Consider the following 19280-nt stretch of genomic DNA (forward strand, 5'->3'; position numbering starts at 1 on the left):
CAAACAAAGTAAAAAAAATTGGTTTTCAATTTTCAATGGAGCTTGAAGTGTACATAAAATTATATTTCTGGCTTTGATGAATGCATTTCTTGGATAAAAACTTAACCAAAATATAGCTGTAAGTTTTTTCCTAGCTGCAAAAATAAACTTTTCATTTTCGTGTAGATGGAAAATGTAGTAAAAATTCAACACTCGATTTTGGTGAATGAGTTTCTCAGCTGCAAAATTTTTCAGTGAATATCTGGCAGCCTTTTCATAGCTACAAAAACCATCTCAACCATTGCCGAGGAGATATCAATCTTTGGAGTGAAAAAAATAATATTTCCGACATGACTTCCAGCGGCTGATATGAAAGGCAATCCAGCAGCAGAATCGCAAGTGTTTGAGTTTGAGTCTTGGGGTAAAAACGCGAGCTGAGAAATTTTAATAAATAACAACATGCAAAACTGAAATTAATTCATGGAATTTCCAACCGTTCGCTCTGAGTCTTTGTCTCTGTTCGAGCGCTGAGCTGCTGGTTCTGGTCAAGTGCGGGAAGGCGCGTGCAGAGCTAATAAGAAACAGACACCCGCAGTACGCAGTACTGGATCAACAGCAACTGGACCGATTCGATCTCATGACCAAGATACGAGTGAATATCTACATGCAGATGAGCCCGAAGGGGGCAACCCTGGGTCACGGGAAGGGCAGAGCAGCGGGCCAGGGAGGGGGAAAGTAGCCGCTATCAATGGAAAGCCGACAGCAGCAAATGAATTCACTGCGATTTGGATTGGGGCGGGCGGAGCAGCGCCGTCATTGTCGCGCGGAGCTTTGAGCAATTAAAAATTGGTTTGGTGGCAAACTGAAAGTACAGTGGGGCTACAGTGGGAGATACAAGGGAAAGAAAATTCAGACAAAACCTCACTGCTTAAAAAGGTGTCAAAAAAGGTGCTTTGAAAATGGTGAAAATAGTTGCAGTATTCCAGAGTATTATTTGAAGGGATCTTCCTGTGCCAGTCCTCACTTTACTCATTAGCAGAGCGGGCCGCAGTCACAGGCATCGTCACAGGCGGGAGACGCGACACGACACATACGCAAATGATGTTGAAAAGAGAGCTGCAAGGGGGGATCGGGGCTTTTTGTTTGTGTTTGCATGGAAAGCGCATAATCATCGCGTGTCATGTGGAAATTTATACTATTTATGGTCTGTTTGTTTGTGCTCGGAGCTCGGGCATCAAATGGCATGGAAGCCCCCGCGGGCACTTACGCCTTGGCTCTTGTCTGCTCTTAATACAAATTCAGGGAAAATTGCCAGTAATTACGAGACAAGCGACGACCATTTCGCAGGAATTCCTTCGCTCTCTTCCTTCACCCAAAGGAAAGCCCTGGCAGGGAAAATTTGCATATGTGTGAAAAGCTGAGGGGCTCGTAAACCCCATTAGCGGGAGCAGCAAAACATTGTAGATGGACTGCGATAAATCTTAGACAACTGACAACGGGCTGCGACTGCGACTGCGACTGGGACTGGGACCCCCAATTGGCATTTCCCATGAAACTTTCTAAGCGCTACGAAATTTGTGAATATTCATTTGGAGAGGGTTCCTTCTACACGCTTAAATCGCGTTGCATTATACAAATGAAAGCACATTTAATTATCGCACGGAATTATAGCTTTGAGGTGATGGGGTCTCCATCAGACTCCAGTCTACAGTTTTCCCATTTAAATCTCCGATATGACTTGGAGACTCTCCGACTGTGGCTGTGCCTTCTGCCTCTTGTCTTGCTTGACATGCAGTGGCACATCAAAAACTAACCTGAATGAGGCATACATTTGCTGCAACTTTCTATGTGTGCTGGCAAAAATTTGCAATGCATTGCATTTTAGCTGGAGTTGCTTAATTCATCAGTTCAGCACACAGTTGGCATTTGCCGCGCCACCACCCATGCATATGCATGTCTGCGGATGGAACCTGCCACTGCCACATACTTCCACCAAGCAGTCCGCCAGGGGGTTGAGGATGCTGACTGGGAAATGCCACAGAACCAGTTAACGCATCCATATTAATGCTGATGCAAAACGTTCAGGGCCCAATATGTTAGCGAAGAGCGGCAGTGATTGGCACTCTGAATTATTTATCTCTTTATTTGTTTCTAATGTCACTGCACTAGAAATCCTCCGCCTTGAACAACTCCTGCCTGGGGCAGAGACAGGACAGGCGCCTCTCGCACACAAACGGGAAATCGAAGTCGCACTTAGTGTCGTGGTAGCCGTAGGCCCCATTGATGTTGGCAAAGGCCACGCAATCTTCCTCGGGCGAAGCGTTATTCGGCTGTTTGGGTACCCAATTCTGGAAGGGAATCTCATCGCCAGTTTTGGACAGGCTAAAGTGCCGTCTGTCCCCAAACAGTTGATGCCAACCCACACCGAATGGCGGTAGCTGTCGCTAAAGGTCAGTCCGAGACTCTTCAGATGGGCCGTTGTCAGCGCCTGATCCTCTGCATCATCGAAGACCATAAGATCGGCTCCCAGTTTGCGACAGCTGCGATCCGCGACATGCCAATTGGCCTGCAAATGCAATCATTTCAGACATTACCCCAATGGGTTCATACTTTACCTACCGCCTCCAAGGACACGTAATAACATTTATTGCCCACCCGCGTAAAATCTTCGGGGCAGCTATCCGATCGTGCAAGGACGACGAGCACAGCAGACAGCAGGACACTGGCAAAAAGCACTGGGACTGTCATGATGAACACTTTGAATGGTTTCGCCTCTCAAATTTGAACCCTTTTATACTTGCACAGCATTTGTTATCTCACATTATCAATTATTTTGTCTGCTTATCTGATAATTTCACATTCATAAACTAGCTTTGTGTAGTTGTAATTCACAGCCAGAAGTAAGCATTAATAGTCCATTATAGGCATCAATAAACATATCGATATGTGTACCCCAGTTTAAACAAAATTCTCAGAAATTCGCAGAGTGAGAGAGGGCTCGAAACTGCTTTCATATCACACTCATTCAAGTATGTGTCAAATCGCGTATCTCTGTGGTGACTAGATCGGGGAAGGACGGGGAAACAGCTGGCATATTTTGTGTGATTTAGAATGAGCATAAAGGAGGTGAATTAAATGTATTTTATTCAATACAAAAGTCTGAGTATTGTTTGCAATAGTTTCTGAGATTCTTCAAATTCCCCACCACCCATTACTACCCAAATATCTCCACCGTTCAGCTTCAATGAGCTCAAACTCTGACTCATAAACATACCGAATTACGCACAGTCGGTAAATATTTGCTCGATTCCAATATTGGACCTTAAATGCAGCCAAGGAGCTTGGGAAATATTATTACATTTGCGTGTAGTTAATGAATGCAAGGGCGGCGGCAGCAAACCACAAAATGGATATGAAAATTAAACGAATAACAATCGAATGCCAAAAGCGCAGAGCAGAGCAGGTGTGCGCCGCCCATGAGGCTGGCTAAGCACAATAAAAACAATAAAAACAATACAATTTATGCAACTTTAATTTGCCACACAAAGAAGTCGAATAATTAGCATTCGAAGGAAAGGGCGGGCAACGTAGACAATTTGTAAATTGTATGGAAAAAGGTCGCAACATGCAAAGGAAACCACTTCCCGGGCCTCCGCCCTGAGCCCCTGCCCGAGGCCGTGCCTCTGCTCTTTGCGCGCTCATTAATTAAAAATTAGTTTTGTAAATATTTTGCTCGCCTCTTGCGGCGCATTTGGGTTGCAGTGCTCTGTGTATTCCTTTTGGAAATTAAATTGTTTTATAACGAAGTGTCTGCGACTCGCGAAGCGCAAAAGTGGCGCCGCCGTCGCATCGGGGCACGGCCCTGCCCGCCACTTTGCATGCGATCATGCAACGGTGGGAGGCCCAACCCATCCGCCTCTAAGCCTCACATTATTTGTGCATTTAATTTACGGCTTAAGACTCATTAAAGCTCGTGGCCATAGAATGTCTCTGATGGCCATCTTTGCCCTCTGATTGCCTTAGAGGGAACCGGGAAACCGGCAACCAGCAACGAGGCAGCCCGACGCTCTTGGCTGGGTATGTTAATGCGGCAGGGGGCGGGGAGGGGCAGGCGGGTGCTCTGTGTAGCAATAACACCTACTTCATTACAGCCTGCACAAAATATAATGCATGATGATTTCAGGCTTGCCTCATTGTAGCATTCTTTTACAATTGGACAGCGAGACAGTGGGTTGAAGAGTGCCAGAAAAATGATTTAAAAATTATTAAAAAATGCATTTAAAGTTATATTTTTAATACAAATTGTTTGGAGTGTATAATTAAGTGTTAGATAAGTATTCTAGCTCTACATTTTGACTCACTGTTTTTCCCCCATTCCCTGGTACCTTGTCCCACTGTCAAGTTTGCCTCTCGTGGATGGGCGGTGGGTGCATTATGCCAAGAACTATCAAAATCTTGTTAAATAACAATGTAGGAGGCTCGGGGCACAGTGGCCCTGTGGATCGCGTTAACAGAGAGCATCATCAAAGGCGAACAAATATACATTTTATGATTGCGATAATCAACAGAGACACAAAGAGAAGAGGAGAGGAGAGGAGGAATGATACGGATATGGTCAGCTGATTATGGTTGGCTGCAAGCAAAAAATTACAATAAATAAAACTAATTAGCAAATATCATTCGCATTTATTAGATATAGACAACGAGCATGCAAAGACATTAAAATCGGAGTAGAATCTGCAAAGAATCTGCAATCTCCACACGCAACCCAAATGCCTGGAATTTTAAATTTTAATTTTTAGTTTTATATTCCGCTCATTAAATGCACATTAAAGTTGCTGTTAATTGTGTTTTCTTGTCGGTGTGCAACGGGAGTCTAAACATGCAAATTTCTGTGTTTATTTCTGGGTGTTTTTGAATGTCAATTCCCCCCTGAATCTGTGGGCAGAGCTCAGCATTCTCTCTCCATGTCGGTCTACATGAAGCCAATTAAAGCCTGCAAGCTGCACTTTGCCTGCCACTGCGAGTGTCATAAAATTTAATTTATTTAAATTAAGCAAACTAATTTTTAATTGTCAAGTGCGAGCCGACGAGTGGTCGTATTTTTGCACTTGCAGAAACTGAGGAAGTAAAGTCTTTCCGCCCTCTAGACACTGACGAAATAATATCCAATACGCGGCAGAAAATTAATGTTGAGTGTGTTTAAATTCCGCCAAAATAAATGATTGTAAAAATTGCCAGTAGCCTGCTTGTCCACTATTGCCACTGTTTTCTGGAGCATTCCGTAAAGGTTCTAACACAAAGGGAGTTCAGTTTTTCATTCCAATTTCTCGTGTCCCTCTCCGCCTTTTGGCCCTTGAAAATTGCAGGCGTTTCTGAAGCAGCAATCAAACAATACTCGAAAAACGAAACAAAAGAGCGTTGGCTGAATGCAATAAAAATTAAATAAAGTCATCAAGTCTATTTACAGTTTTTCGAAATCATTTCACAATGGACTGCCATTGTCCAATGGAGCGTGCAGGAAGAGCGGACAGAATTCGACAAACAAAATCGAAGGAACGGCAGCCAGCACCCAACCCATCCAGCGATTGTTGAGTAATTTAGTTGAACTGACGATCGGCAGATGAACTATGACCTGAATTGGACCTGGTCAGTCGCCCACAAAAACGGTTGTCCAGGTGCAAAAATTCGTAGCCCCCCGTACGGGTCTCTGTCTGTGTCTCTCTCTCTCTTTCTGTCTGTGTGCTGCTCGTGACTCTACTTCTCTCTCTCTCTCTCTCTCTCTCTCTCTCTCTCTCTGTCTCTGTGCATGTATTGCTCGTGTGTCTGTGCTCTCGTGTCTTGTGATTTATGATGCGTTTTTGTCTCGCATTCTGCGGAAAAATTTCCCCGTGCCAACTTTTGTGTGTAGGCGTCATTGGGACACTCGATAGATGGACCCTGCAGCAGCAGCATCATTATCCCGTTCATCCCGATCCGCACTCTGTGGTCATCCCCCGCTTTCTCTTCCTATCAACCCCCAGTTCTGGTCTGCTGTTTGTTTGACCAACGTACTTCTGGCACGCTTAACAGAGCCCCTATACCATTACTATCAATAACCAAGCCATAACCCTAACCCAGAGGTCCTTTTGTGTTGCCTCCTACAGCCATGTCGAAGCCCAAGTGCTCCCTGCTACACCCATGTCCAGTTCCAAGTCCCACACACTCGAGGGGACGATCACAGCTAAACGCAGCGTTTAGGCCTGGAGTGGCGTGGCATTAACCTTGACTCAAGTCTGGAGATCCCTATCGCGATTGCCCTTATTGTGTGTTTATTGTGTAACGGTAACAGCCAACGAAAGTGCATTGTCATAGTCCGACAGGAGACACCGAGTGCGAGGGTGTTTTCATTCGGCCCCTCGTTGAAGTATTTCTTTGGGTTTATTCTGGTTATTTTATACGTGGCTGTTCCTGCTTGTTGTTCCTTAATTTATTATGACATTGGGCGCGTGTTGAAAGGTTTTAATATGCGGTCTTTGGTGTGGGGAAGATCTAACTGGAGGGGGGAATCTATCAGGAGTCTGTCTGGAGTTGGATCAGTTTCAGTGGCCTACGACCATGTGTTGTGTGAAGATCGATTTGGTTATGGTACCATTTAAACTTCGGTTAGAAATCATCCTTGAAAAATTCCTCCCTTTTCTTCTTAATTCGAATTTTGTCTTTCTAAATATTGTAAATTATGTTCTAAAACCAAAAAAACGTTCCTTAATTTACTACAAATTTCATCAATGTTCAAATGTTTCCTTCAAAATATTTTAAAATATTTTTTATGATCCAAAAATCATTCTATGTCGCTAAAATGTTCATCAAATTCCCACCAGCAGTTGCCAATTTTGTGATCTTTTTGTTGGCCAACTTTCCCAAGTTCTTCCACAGAAATTCTTAGCCATTCCCATGCTCCCAATGAAATTTGTTAATTGTCAAGCAGGGAGAGGAGGAGAACCTTTAAGCCAAAGGCAAAGTGAAGTTGTCTAAGTTGCAATTGGTTTCCACTTGCCAACTGCTTGCCACCCTCCTGGCTGCCCCCATCTCCTATTTCTCTTTTTTTTTCTTCACACACTGACGCCCACTTTTTTCTGGAGCACCGCCCCATTTATCAATATTCATTTAGTGTCGTCGTCAAGTTGTTCTCATTGTGGTTCTTGTTGCTGTTTGATGATGATCATTAACCGAATGGAAGTGCAGAGTGGAGAGTGCCGAGTGCTGAGAGGCAGGGAGCAAAAATTAATTGACGGCGCATAATGACAGTTTATCTGGAAAAAATTGTTGTTGCCTCGAGTGTTGAGTTTTAATTAAAAATTATTGGATTACGTTGTTTGTCAGACTGCTCCTCCTCCGAGCTGTTCTGTGCTGTTCCCACTTGGCTATGCCTAAGTGTAAGCCAAAGCATTTCATCATTTTAATGATAGCCCAAAGAAGAGAGAAGTTCTTCTAGTGACAAAACCAATTTGTGAGGCAGCTCAGGTCTTGCCAGTTATAATCGCACATACAATACAGTCCTCATAGACGGCATTGAAGGGTGTAGCTAATTTCTGGGAAATAAATATGAGAGCAAATACGTATGTACATACATACATATATACATATGTACATATATGGGAGGATTAAGTTGTTTCAGGGAATTTTAATGCACAAATTGGCGTTGGAGGCAGCCAAAGAATTGTCAGAAAGCAATCTAAAAATTGCCACTAAATTCAATTAAATTATTGTACAAAAATCTACAATAAATCACCTTAAATAGTGCACACCTTTTAGGGTTTCGTCCCATAACCAATTCGATTATTTTGTTGCATGGTAAATGGACATAAACGGGGGGGAAATTTTGCACTACTCCAGCCTAAAACAGCTCTGTTTTCCATGTTCTTTTAATTCCATAATCAGTGAACAATAATTGGCATAAAACACGATAGTTCCGTGTGATAAAAGACTATAAAAAATGTTCTATAAATACAGCAAGAAATAATCACAATGTTGCAGATGCAACTGCAAGTCGAGCCAAATGCTTTGGATAAACACAGGACCCTGGCTGCTGCTACATCTACTGCTCCAAGGTGCTGTGGGTGAGGTAGGTGGCAGTTGCTCCTAGAGAAAATATACCAAGTTAACTCTCGATTCCCAGCGCAAATGGGACTACGAGCCCGTGTTCGTGTCCACCCACACGACGGATGAGCGACAGCTGAAGATCGGTTCAAAAATTGATCGCCTGAAGCGCGGAGAGTTTGCCATTTCTGCGTCCCTGGAATGGAATTATGATGTGGATGAGACCACAATGGTGGGTCAACAAAACCAATTCCTAACACTAAAACCCACTCCATATTCAATTCCAATCTCTTCCACAGGTGGAGGGCCATGCCTTTCGCAGCTTTTCTGGTGACGAGAGCGCCTACAAGCTGATACCGCTGTCCATTCCAACCACCACCTTCAGCAAGTTTATCGATACGTACTACAAGGATGTGTTCATCACAAACCTCGGCAACTGCTCCAATCTGCCCAAGTTCAAGCGAAAATTCCAGCTGCCCTGGCCGCGGGGCACCTACAACCTAACCCAATGCGTCTTCAATGGCAAGGGACTGCCGGAAGTTCTCCCTTTGGGCTACTACAAAATTTTCTTTAGCGCCAGTGGAGACAATGAGCAGCCCACGTGGGGCTTCGTCGTAATACTGCATATAACGGCCAAGTTTTTTTAGATCCTACACATGGGTAACGCGAATATAAATCTATATGTCCTACTGGTAGCAAATAGTAACCAAACTCTGACTGGGTTGAAGCTTTATAGGCGGCCCGCAAGTAATCCACCACACTTGGCACTCTGATCAACGTGCAAGGCTGTGACTGCTCCTCATTTATGCGCCAAACGTTGACAAGCTCATCAACATCATTATCTTCATCGTCTTCATCATTATCTTTCTCATCTTCATCTTCATTATATTCCCCAACCTCCACCCCTTCATGTTGTTTGCCTGCAGCTTGCGCTTGAGCTTTCGCGGCTTTTGCCTTTCTTGACCGTCGGCTGGCTGATTTTTGATCATCTTTTCCCCCTTCTACTCCCATGTCTCTTTATGCGCTTCAATCTCGGCTCCTCTCTTGTTATTGTTGTTGGTTTTGTTTGGCCTTAAGGAAGCCATTTCACGCATACACACTCGTACATACATACATATATTTGGGATTGTCTTGCTCGGAAGCGAAGCTTATGAACTGCAATCATTTCTGCGCTGCTGCAATGTCGCTTCTCTTGCCTCAGTGCTGCCTTCGCCTCTCTTGCCATGCCTCTCTTCGTTGACCAATGTTAAGCTTCGTGTCTCTTTCCCTCTGCGTGCTGCCCTGAGCAGCTTTCGGTCATGGCTGCTGCTGATTCTTTTGCCGCTTGCTCGTTGCTCTCACAATTTATTACAACAAATTTAAATGTCTTTGCTTTTGTGTACGACATTTTTATGGCTTTTTGGTTAATATTTCTTGCCACTGTGCAGAGAGAGAATTACGCTCAGATTTAACAGATTATTGAGTAGGCTCATTGAGAGAACTTAGACCTAGAGACATAGTCATTCCCCCCTGACAACAATGGAACTTTATGCCACGTTGTGCATAGTTTTTAAACTCAAATTAAAGCACAAATTGCTACCGCAACAATCGACTTCAAAGGCACAAATGCCGATGGGGAGACTCACCCAACAGTAGCCCAAAAGATTTGCGTTGCGGCACAAAGCCAAAGTCACAGTCACAGTCCCTGTCCAGCCTCCAGCCCAGTGCTCCCCCTCTGTTCGCATTGCCATCTGAACATTCAGCCAGCATTCACATCCATCAATTTCTGACGCTTTCATCAAGCGGCGACGACATTTGCCACAAAGGAAAAGAGACAGAGCGGAGGCACAGCACCACAGCAGAGCAGAGGCCATGTTCTGATTATTGTTGCCACTCGAGCGGACTTGTCTCTGGCTGGAGTCGAAGCGGACCCAGCCCAGGGTTCTCGTTCTGCCGCTGCGCATTTAAATTGTCGGCAGGATCCAAGCGTTTTGCGCTAATATCCACCAAAAGCAGCAACAGCAGCCAGTCCTTGTCCCCAATGCATTCCTTCTCTCTGATGCTCTCTGTTCCGTTTCAGCTTCTGTCTTTGTCCGCCTTCTGCGCCTTTTTTTGCGACTTCTTTTCAAGGCATTGACATCTTTTCGTCAAAGTCAAATCATTCATTTTGCCGCATCAAAATGCATAAATATTTTCGGGGCTCTCGGGTTTTCGATTTTTGGGTTATAGATTGAATTGGTAGTTGATTGTTGCCGATTGTTTTGACTCGCGGTTTTCCGTTGCCGCGTTGTTTCTTGCCCTGGGACAAAGACATTTAAATTGCCTATATTCTGGCCTGTTTAGGCAGGGTGAAAATATTGGCTAGAGCTGTCAAGACATTACAGAATATCAAAACAAGTATTTAAAATTATTTTCTTTTTTCTTCAGAAATGCCTAAAACTAATATATAATAAAAGTTCAAGTAAGAGAAAGGCTAGAATTAATTTAAAATAATGTATTTTCGCTTGACTTCCCGTTCCTTCTATTTTCTTCCACTCGCTTTAACGCCCTCGACAACCCTGCCAACTACCGCAAGCACTAAACGCGACGACATCACGACTCTGATGACGGAATGCCAAACGCTGAGCTCGTCCACATCAAACGGACATCGATGCTAATGCAGCAGAGGCGCGGCCTAGCTACCTGCCCAGCTCTGCTTTATTGCTACTGTATTCCGCGCGCCGGATCTCTCTCTCCCCCCACCCGAAAAGCTACTCTCTTCGGCATCGCTTTGAACACGACACTGTCGTCATCGGTACAGCCGGCTGCGGTGTGGTGGTCGTTGCTGCTGGTGTTCACAATGCCATCAAAATTTAAATAGCAAAGCAAAACAATGAAGAAGAGAAAGAAAAAACTGCTGCATTCCCTTATGTCTGCGACATTTTTTTGTCCCCACCGAAAAGCCTTTCTTTCTTTCTCTTTCTTTCAGCCCATTCTTTCTGTTTGCGTATTTTGTTGAGGAATTTTTGGGCGATTCTTTGTTTTGCAATTAGTTTTTGTCGCATGAAAACGAATCTAACGGTAAGTCAAGCTCGTGCGCTCTCTCACTCTCTGAATGTCAAGGTCAGTAGCAGCAAAAGCAGCAGAATATTTGCTGAAACAAAGAGCAATATAGAAAGAGAGAGAGAGAGAGAGAGAGAGTAGCAGCAGCAGCAGCAGCTCCAAGGCGAAGACTGTTGTCGGTGACTGCTGTTGCCTCCCCGATATTGATTTATGCGACTGTGAAAATATCAGAGACCCACAATTATACACAAAACGGAATGACAAAGATGAAAAACGAGCTCGATTCGCAACTATGGAAATGTGATAAGCTATAATTAAGCGACCAAAAAGGATGCGACCACAGCAGGCTGGCAGCCAGCAGCAGCCTCCAAGAGAGTCTGTTGGAGTCTGTGCAGTCCGTGGACTCTGTGCAGTCCGTGGTGCATCGGGATGGGGGCGTGGTGTATGCTAAACAACATGCAAGGGGCGTGCACAGAGTAAGCAAATTTAATTTATACAATTCTCGTACGTATCTGGCGAATATGCAAAGAATTAATTTCGTATCGAGTGGAAGACGTGCCCCCGGGGGCGAGGTACGAGTTGCTGTGGTGGGGCGTGGCAGTGGTTTGGCATTTCAATTGGATAAAGTGGCGCCCCAAACAGGTTTACGAATTACCACAATTGGCATTTGGTTAATCCTTGTGGCGCAACACGAAACCAAACCAGGTGGAACTTTAACCCATTGTGGTGCAGGGCGGTAAAAAAATTATATTATATTATCTTATTAAAAATTTGCACAAACTTCCCAGAGATTTTCACAAAAGAACAAACCCCCATTTTTCCAGGATCTCTTCCAGCGGTCATGCCAAATATGGGTTAATCATTCTACGTTTCTGTAGAGCCGGCAGCTCTGGCGTCTCTGGCCACGTCGTGACCGCAGGAATTATGTGCCCACAAACATGCAATATGTCATAATATTTATTGTTGTTCTTGATCGGCACACCCCCGTATCGACTGCAGCACCCTATCGACAGGACAGAACCTAATCGATCAGGTGTAGCGTACAACGGCAAAGGCAACAGCAACCGAGCAATTGAGTAATAATTCATAAACATATTTCCACTCGATGGAAATTAATTTACTCGACCGAGGCTAGGGGTTTCGCCGGTCATTATTTCAACGTGTTGACGGCTGAAATGACAACAGCCCCCCCCACACACACACAACTGTCAATCACATTTGGGTGTTCGGACAGCAACTAACAACTGGCTGGCAGAGGTAACAACTCTTATTGGCTATAACCAATTATTCATATTGTTCCAATGAAACGCAACGAAAATCGTCAGCTGGGAACTTTTTTTACCGTCTAATCGTTTCCGGATATATCCGTTACGTCGAGTCACGCAAACTTGTGAAAATTTGTTGAAAATTGTTCCAATAGAAGTGCAGGGGGGAGTGGGGAGATATGAATAATGTAGGATTGTGGGTTATACTTGAAGCAGGAAAGGGAATTCTAAAAGGGAATTTGTATCGGGAGTTTTATTTAATTATGAGAATATTTCTTGTGAAAATCAATCAGTCAATATCCGATTTAATCCGTGTTTGCTTGTATGACTTGTCCCTGTCCTGGTCGTATTTTTAATGACCGAAAGGGTGTGTTTATCATTGTATTTTTACATCTATTTATATTATCAATTTACTGAGGAGACTAATAGATATATTCATGAAATGTGTCCTAAAATTACTTCAAACATTTCTGAACATTATTGACTTTCTCTTAATGCTGCTTTGAAGATTTCCGAACATTATTGGCTGAGTGCTGGCTTGGAGAATATTTTAATAATTTTATATTGGCCATAGAATGCTGGTTCAGTTTTCATCTATTACAATAAATTCATTGATTTCCTCGCAAAGTAGCTCCACATTTTGTATTTAAATATATCCCTTTGCATATCCTATTCTCCCAGTTTATGCCCTAAAATCCCCCTCTGAATTCCGTTTGCCTTTTGCATTCAATAAATGACTGCCACATTTGCCATTGATATCCATATCCCATCTGTTGGTATTCCCCCAGGAAGCTCGCCCTGTTCTTTATTTACTTCTATCCAAAAATATGCAAATCATTTCTCGTTCCCCCCCTCTGCTCATGTGCATTATCTGCCATTAAATGGTCAATTGAATTTACCATTTCACTATTTAAATGTTTGCTTTCAAATGTACAAATTTCCATTTGATTAATTGCCTGTCTTCATGTGTAGACAATTTTGACAGTCATGCTGCATGGCTGGGGGGATGGGAATAAGAAGGGGGACGGACCCAACTGACTGTGTCTAACAAGCTTCACAATTGGTTGACTTTCTTTGGGTCTCGTATTTCATTTGGATATTTGTGTTGAGGCAATTCGGCTTGATTCAATTAGGTAAGAAGTCGTTACACGCTTTTGGCAGCGAGTTTAATTTGCATGTGGGTTAAGGAAAATTAGTTTGGGTGTGAATAATGAGAGGGGAAGGTCATTAGTGGGTTGAAAGAGGTTTGAAGAGCGGTTTGGGAGTGTAAAAAAAAGGTAGGGAAAATAATTGTAGGTACTGTGAATTTTGTACATGAGTTTATACATATATTCTAAATTTAGGAATTCTAAGGAGACTCTTTCTATCATGCTGTGTACACACTGATGAATGTTATTTGTAGGTTCTGAGATAGATTATAGATAGATATGTATATGATATCACTGCAAAGACGCTCATTTTATGTATTATAATAAATATTATTCACGTATTTATTCCCTCTACTTTCATTGGTCAACCAATTCGAAGAACCCGGCTCCAGCAATCGCTCAGCTCCCCACATTGTCATTCCACTCATTTCGAACACACCCAAATGACACACATCGAAGCCACCGAGTGTTGGACTTCCTACATAAGAGTACGAGAATATGCCCAGCTATTTACTTAGCAAATTAACTAAAAAGCAAATGGAGTGAACGAGAGCTGCAAAGGGAATAGACAGAGGTTGGGGGATGGGTGTGTGTTTGGTGTGGGATCTAAAATTGAAATTCAATATGATGAGCGAAGCAAATAATACGGGGCGAATACCCAAAGAATACAATTCGAATACAAATAAATTGGGTGAGCTCGCGATAAACGTTGCAATCAAAGGTGGACCACACCCAGCAGGTCCTGCAGGGCCATGCGATACTTTGTGACAATTAATACGGTAAACGATGGATGAACAAGGACAGGGAGAGTTCTCAGGACTCGACTGGACTGGGGGTGTGGGCTGGAAACTGCCGTGGGACACGCGTCGCGCTCGTTTGCGAGCAACTAAACTGAAATTAGTTGGTAAATGATGCGACTCCACCCCCCGAAGCGACTCCTCGGAGCAATGATAAAACACAGATAAAAAATGAAATTTAACGCGTGTCGCGGGGGGAGAGGGGAGACCACAGTACGACCACAAGAAAGCCCAAACGATAATGACTGTAATAAGGATTCAATGATTGTCTCGTGGATTTTGTTTTATTCTGTCTCTATTTTTTACCACGCCACCCCTTTACCCCCTCGCGCGCTCTCTCTCGCTGTCTCTCTGATAGGGCGCTCTCGCAGGGTTGATTAGCTGAAGTTATCGTTACGCAGGGCCATCCCTGGCAACGTTTTTTATGTGCATTTTGCATGAAACTTCCATGAAGCTGATGAGATGATGATGAAATTAGTCTAGCATTAATGGCACAGCTCATTGGCTCTCCCCCTGGGAGTTTCCGCTCTTTTTTTTAGGCAAATAAAAATGCAAATTATTTCTTGGGACAAATTTGTATGGCTTGTCCATCGAATATTGGCATGATTTATGTGGGAAAAAGTGCGGAAAATTCGTCAGAATATTCTATAAATAATTGCAGAGCAGCTTTTATTTTATTTCCAGATTTTTATTGCTAATTAATTGTAGTGTACGAACATGTTGCGGTCTCTTATCAATATGATAATTATTGGCATTTCAAATGCGATTTATGTAATTATTTGTACTTCATTAAGTCCAGCAGAACATTACAAGATAAACAGAGAAAACAAGCATCAAAAGAGCCAATGAATCGCAGGACCAAACAGGAATACGAGTACTGCCAGCCAACCGAGAGAAAACCCAACATTCGCTTCATTAGAAGCCATTCCAGTCAGCAGGCAGACAAAATTGCATATCGAACGCTCGAAACGCATAAATTAAGATCTCGGGGACGAGTCCCAGTCTCCAGTCGGTGGCAAAAACCAAGCAGAATGCAGATACCAGCAGATACAGCAGTCAGCAGCGCAATGTCCAGCATCATTCTCAGTGGAACTGTCGTCTACATGTGGCAACGAACAGACAACAAGAACTGCGCCCAGAGTGCAGTTTGTCATTGTGATGACTGCCAGTGGTACATGTCGGGGAGAACTGCTGTGTAGCAGGAGGGTACTTCAGCTATTGGAATGACCAAAGGAGGTAGTTGCTTGTCTTAGGAATTTCTTTGGGCAGAAAGTCTTTGAAGAGGTGAAACATTTAAGCAGGGAATTAATGTTTAGTTTGGAAGCTTTAAATGGTTCTAGGAATGATCTAAAACTTATTCACTGAAGCTCTCTCTCCAATGAAAATTCATGATAATTCCAATTTCCCGCCAGAGCATGAAAACTTCGTTCATTGTTCAACATTTACCCACTACATATTTCCACCCCTCGCAGCTCTTTTTCCCCCATCAGCAGCAATGTAAATTTTCCCCCCAAGTGTGTCTGGACCTTAAGTTTGTGTGTTTTTTGTGTGGCACCAGCAGCGAGAGAGCCTTGCATATTTATGTGCCTCCAATGGCTGGACACAGTCGGCGAGACTGCGACTCCATCTTGTCGGTGCATGCAAAAGGCGAGACACGACAAAAAACTTGATTGATTGGCCTGCCAGCGACTGATGGAAGCTGCGACAGAGAGAGGCAGAAAGAGACTAGAAGGCGGAGAGGAACCACAGAGGGATCTGCAGACAAAATGCAAAACTTCGAGCCATAAAATGGCTGCCCCTCGAGTGTAGCTTTTCCCCTCTGGCATTTCCCTTTTACACCGCTCAACGGGCATTCATTTTTCTATCATTTAAAATTGTTGGCTGCATTTCCAGGAATTTTAATATTTGTCAGTCATAATATCAGCCATCCAGAGAGTGTCCGATAAGCGATCGAGTCGAGGGACTTTGTCACCTGTGTCGAAGTTGCTTATATCATCAATAAATAAACACACACGAAAATCAACTAAGTGCAACAACAAGAAATTTGTTTAAACATCGATAGCAATTACAATCGTTGAGTCTTTCTTTCGCTCTGTTCCGGAAATTTTTATTAATTGCTTGTCGCCCCTCTGCCCCTTCGACACAATTTGATTTGAATTACGCGCCCGATTATTGACTGCATTATCAGGTAAACATTTCCCCCCCTTAGCTATTTATTTAGGGCAGTGACAGGTTCCTCTATCTATCTACTTCTTCCCTCGACGATGATATATCATTGCCTTACCCTCGCATGGCTGTCATTCATGGACAATCGGTCATTTTTTGGTTTGCCCATTTCGGGCTTGCCTTTTTTGCTTCCCTCTTTCGAGGAGTGAAATTTAAATTCCTGAAATTTCCAGTCGCCTGCAGATAAGTATTCCCTGCCCAGACTACCCCCGACTTGGCTCTATTTATTGACTTTAAACAGCGCTGATGACGGCCATGGAAAATATTTCCATTTCTACTATTTGCTTATCAAAATTAGTGTGTTTTTTGGGTAATTTTTAGTGTCGGATCTTTGGGTTTATTTTGCATTGATAAGTAGGAATTATAAAAGTGGTTATTTGGGAGCTATTTGGGGTTTATGTAGGTGTTACTTGGGTGTTATTTGAAGGCTTATTCGGGTTTATTTAGAGGTTGTTTGGGAGTCTCATTTGTGTTAAAGTCCATGGTTTTGGAAATCTATTTGGGATTTTTGAAAGGGTTATATTTAGGGTCTATTTTGGGCCTATTTGGTGGCTCTTTAGGAACTTTCCTGCATCAATTTCCTGCTGTTGTACTTATTTAAATGACCCCCATAGCAATTATGCATTCAATTGATGCTCGATGCCAATTAATTAATCAAACAATTGATCAGATCGGCCCACGCAGTTACCCCATTGAGTTCGTGCGTTTTTTACATACATCGAAGTGCAATGAGAATTTATGGGACCCTGAGAGCGCTTGTCAAAGCAAACAAAATTTGTCAAAGCAAAGGCAAACTCTTTGCCCTTCCATTTGTGCCTCTTTGCTGGCTTTCCCTGCCAGTTCCCATGCCACAAAACTTGGTTAATTGTAACTGACGCCCAGATGGGAGCAACAGGGCAGGGGCTGGGGGTTGGGCTCGAGCTCACTCGAAATCGATACGCAGCCACTCGGGCGGTTGTTTTGCTAATTATTCAATTGAAGAACGTTTAATTTATTTCAATATAATCGAATTGAAAGATCGCAGAGGGGCAGGAAGGAGGAGCAGTGGCAGGAGGCGCAGCAGAGGAGGAGTAAAGCTCTGAGGAGCTGCAGAAGTCGCAGCTAAGCGGAGCAGAAGGCCAACTTGAGGCTCCCACGAAAGTCAAACAAATTCATTTAAGGTTTTAATTGGTGAAATCGAGCAGCCAGAAGGGGGAATGCGCTTGAACAGAGGCGCAGAGACAAAGGGGTCCAATTTATAACTAAATAAAAAACAGACACCGAATTTGTGGAATAATTCTTATATTTTACTTCCCAGCTAAATATAAATAAATTGTATATTTGGGAATATTTTAAGGCTCCCCTATCTGAGCCACACTCCTGCCTGCCTCTGCCTGGCGCTTGTCGCCTTTTAACATCAACTGAAAAATGCCGCCGCCTACTCGACAGACGAAGAATTTAAATTTGATTAAAATTAAACGGAAAACGGAAAATGTAATTGCGAAAAGTTTGCCGTTAATTAAATGCTCATCGATTTTGATGGGAAAGTTAAAAGTGAAGAAAATCCACACAAAAAGGTCTCTATAAAAGATGTCAACTAGTGGAAAGATCTCGAGGGTATTTGACTATAATTTCCACTCCATTTGCAATCAACAAAATTGACTAACAAGTGCTCGTAGGGTAGGGGCAATGATATGGCAAATAACAATTATTGAATCATTTTAATGAGCGACAACATTGCGCATAAATTAATTAAAGTCTCTCCCCCCAACCAGACGCCGCGCGCAGTGGCAATGAAAGTTGAAGTCAAATCGTAAATGCTTTTGCGTTATTAATTTGTGTACATTTGTATGCAGTTGGCTACTAAGTATTACTAATGTATTTACGATCAGCACAAATGTGTCAGCAAATGACAACTGCCCCAACCCGCAACCCCCCAGCCAGTCAGCGACATTCCCCCAAGTGGCAATGAGGCCAAAACCGTAACACGGCCACACAACATGCCACAGAAATTAATAACAGCGACGATTTCATTGTATCTTAAGTGTCTCTCTGTATCTCCCTCTTCTATAAGGTGAAGTCATTAAATTTACAATAATGCGTACAATAACTAAAAGCGTATTAAGACGAGGCACACACAAAAAATAGACTGGAACTGGACCCACAGATATCGGTCGTCGTCGTCGTCACCCGCCCAAAAACGGAACGTTATGAGCAAATGAAAAAGATGTCAACTTATGGGAGAGATAGCAGGGGAACAACATTTTGGGAAACAGAATTTCAGATTTAGAGATGTGAGAGTCGGCGACGGGGTTACGTGAGTAGCCCAGAATGCCTGAAGATATGAACAATGCCTCGGAGTAGAAATGCTTCTTCAATTTTGACAATTTCTTAAAATAATGGTTACATTTCGATACGTGAACTGGCGTTTCTTATAAACAAAACAAGCTACAAATCAAGTAAATTATCAAAAGAAAGCCAAGGGTACTAAATATTTTGAAATATTCCTCTTTACTGCATTAAAAGAATGTTTTTTTTGACATTTTGCTATTTTAAAGGTATTATAAGTAGTAAATAAATTATTATTATTATAGTATCCAGTCACTTACCTCCCATTCTGTTGTCTCCCTGTAGAAGCTGTGTCACGCCAGTGCCGCTCCTCTCTAGTCCGTTTTAGACACTTCACCGATAAGCATTTGGGAAGGCAACCTAAAAATAATTATTTGCTTTTAATTAAATTACGTCGTACACAATTTCCTCTGGGGTGCTAAGGATTTAATTCAGGG

At 43.0% G+C, this 19280-nt stretch overlaps 3 protein-coding genes across 3 annotated transcripts in view; 2 read left to right on the plus strand and 1 right to left on the minus strand.

Moving 5' to 3' along the window:
- LOC117901777 (protein nubbin) overlaps window positions 1-17596 on the plus strand; it is a 63298-nt gene extending 45702 nt beyond the window's left edge. The window contains exon 6 of the mRNA XM_034812679.1: window positions 17562-17596. The gene's annotated coding sequence lies outside the window, so the exon portion shown is untranslated. The remainder of the gene's footprint in view (window positions 1-17561) is intronic.
- Window positions 2145-2727, minus strand: LOC117901412 (C-type lectin 37Db-like). The gene is given in 3 exon segments (XM_034812147.1): window positions 2145-2377; window positions 2380-2545; window positions 2599-2727. Coding segments are annotated over 3 exon segments (528 nt in total).
- Window positions 7980-8753, plus strand: LOC117901781. The gene is made up of 3 exons (XM_034812689.1): window positions 7980-8083; window positions 8138-8290; window positions 8358-8753. The coding sequence occupies exons 1-3, from the start codon at window positions 8018-8020 to the stop codon at window positions 8703-8705; spliced, it is 567 nt and encodes a 188-aa protein (XP_034668580.1). The 5' UTR covers window positions 7980-8017; the 3' UTR covers window positions 8706-8753.
- Window positions 17597-19280: the final 1684 nt, after the last annotated feature.

Source organism: Drosophila subobscura, chromosome U, assembly GCF_008121235.1.
Source record: "Drosophila subobscura isolate 14011-0131.10 chromosome U, UCBerk_Dsub_1.0, whole genome shotgun sequence".
Classification (NCBI taxonomy): Eukaryota; Metazoa; Arthropoda; class Insecta; order Diptera; family Drosophilidae; genus Drosophila; species Drosophila subobscura.

Bases quoted from the DNA above. Each gene is read 5' to 3' on its own strand.
- LOC117901781 (XM_034812689.1), top strand. From the start codon at position 8,018: ATGCTTTGGATAAACACAGGACCCTGGCTGCTGCTACATCTACTGCTC. The intron at 8,084-8,137 runs GTAGGTGGCAGT...CTCGATTCCCAG, and splicing joins TCCAAGGTGCTGTGGGTGAG to CGCAAATGGGACTACGAGCC. The intron at 8,291-8,357 runs GTGGGTCAACAA...TCTCTTCCACAG, and splicing joins ATGTGGATGAGACCACAATG to GTGGAGGGCCATGCCTTTCG.